Consider the following 1,588-nt stretch of genomic DNA (forward strand, 5'->3'; position numbering starts at 1 on the left):
CACCTTAATGTCAGTATAGATGCCCATGGCCACATCAAAAATAGTTGGTCCACATGCTACGAAGCAGAGATGGAGCATCGCTGGTAATTCAATGCTGAACACGAAGGATTTGCTACTCACCAAGCACCACTCCCCGCCAGCGCATCGAGACTTTGCCCCTTTATGGAGAGGCTCCGAGCCATCCAGTGGCGAGTGGGCTTCAAGGTCATTGGTGTCAATACCTACGATGGAAAGGCCAACCCCACTTAGTACCTAACTCTATACGAGATCGCCATAAAAGCCATGGGCGGAGATGAGGACGTCATGGCAAACTACCTTCCTGTCATGCTTAACCAGTCTGTAAATAATTGGCTCCATAGCTTGCAGGAGAACTCCATCTATTCTTGGGATGACCTCAAGAAAGTCTTCACCGACAACTACATGGCTACATGCGAGCAGCCTAGCACCAAGTATGACTTGGAAAAGCTTCATCAGTCCTTCAAGGAATCTCTGCGTGACTTCATTAGGCGCTTCTCGGAGACAAGAAACTCCATCCCCAACATCACCAATGCTGAGGCCATCGCTGCCTTCACCAAAGGGCTCCGACATGAGCAGCTTTGCAGCAAGCTATACCGCAAGAGGCCCACCACCATCGGCAAGCTGATACAAATGGTGAACGGATACGCCAATGCCAAAGAAGCCGAACGGGCTGCCCGCTCCACTCATCACGAAGACAGATGTTACGACGATCACAATCACTGCAGCGATGACTGTCATGATGATCATGATCGCTGTCATGATGATCGCAACCCCTAGCATGAAAATCATCTAGAGAGCTCTAGAGGCAGACAAAGCTGCCATCACCGACCTCACCGAAGTTTTTAAAGCATTGAATGTGTATCGATGAGAGCTAAATCCCACCATGTGTATTTTTTGTGTTCCGTCTGGTATACTACTAGGAAACATCATTAGTCGCTATGGCATCAAAGCCAACCCAGAGAATATAGCGGTGATGACCAACATGAAGCCACCAACCTACGTCAAAGACGTCCAGAAGCTAACAGGGTGCATGGTGGCTTTAAGTCATTTCATATCCTACCTAGGCAAAAAGGGACTCCTCTTCTTCAAGCTAGTTAAAGCTCAAGAGAAATTTGTCTAGTTAGAAGATGCTGACAAGGCATTCACTGAGCTCAAGCGGTTCCTCACCGCACCTCCAATCATGACTGCCACCCAGAAGGATGAGATCCTGCTAATGTATATCGCATCAACCAACCAGGTAGTCAGCACCACCATCATCGTTGAGCGAGAAGAGGACAACCATGCATACAAAGTCCAGTGCCTAGTCTACTTCATCAGTGAGGTCTTAAACAATTCTAAGACTCACTACCCGCAAGTCCACAAGCTATTGTATGCCATCCTTGTCACATCCCAGAAGCTCCACTAGTACTTCGATTCCTACCACATAGCGGTAGTCATGGAGTACCCGCTCGATGACATTCTCCGCAATAAGGAAGCCAGTGGCTACATCATCAAATGGGCAGTCGAGCTCGGCACCTATACCATCGATTTTAGGCCCCACCACATGATCAAGTCGCAAGCAATCGTTGAT

The 1,588-nt window shown here is 48.4% G+C and overlaps 1 protein-coding gene across 1 annotated transcript; it reads left to right on the forward strand.

The window, feature by feature from the left end:
- Positions 1 to 282: 282 nt before the first annotated feature.
- LOC136480314 (uncharacterized) lies at positions 283 to 795 on the forward strand. Its single transcript, XM_066477898.1, has one exon. It carries the CDS (start codon positions 283 to 285, stop codon positions 793 to 795), a length of 513 nt encoding a protein of 170 aa, XP_066333995.1.
- The last annotated feature ends 793 nt before the right edge of the window (positions 796 to 1,588 follow it).

This window comes from Miscanthus floridulus, chromosome 9 (genome assembly GCF_019320115.1).
Source record: "Miscanthus floridulus cultivar M001 chromosome 9, ASM1932011v1, whole genome shotgun sequence".
NCBI classification, from domain to species: Eukaryota; Viridiplantae; Streptophyta; class Magnoliopsida; order Poales; family Poaceae; genus Miscanthus; species Miscanthus floridulus.

What these genes read in the sequence shown, in the direction of transcription:
- LOC136480314 (XM_066477898.1), top strand. Translation starts at nt 283, where the DNA reads ATGGGCGGAGATGAGGACGTCATGGCAAACTACCTTCCTGTCATGCTT.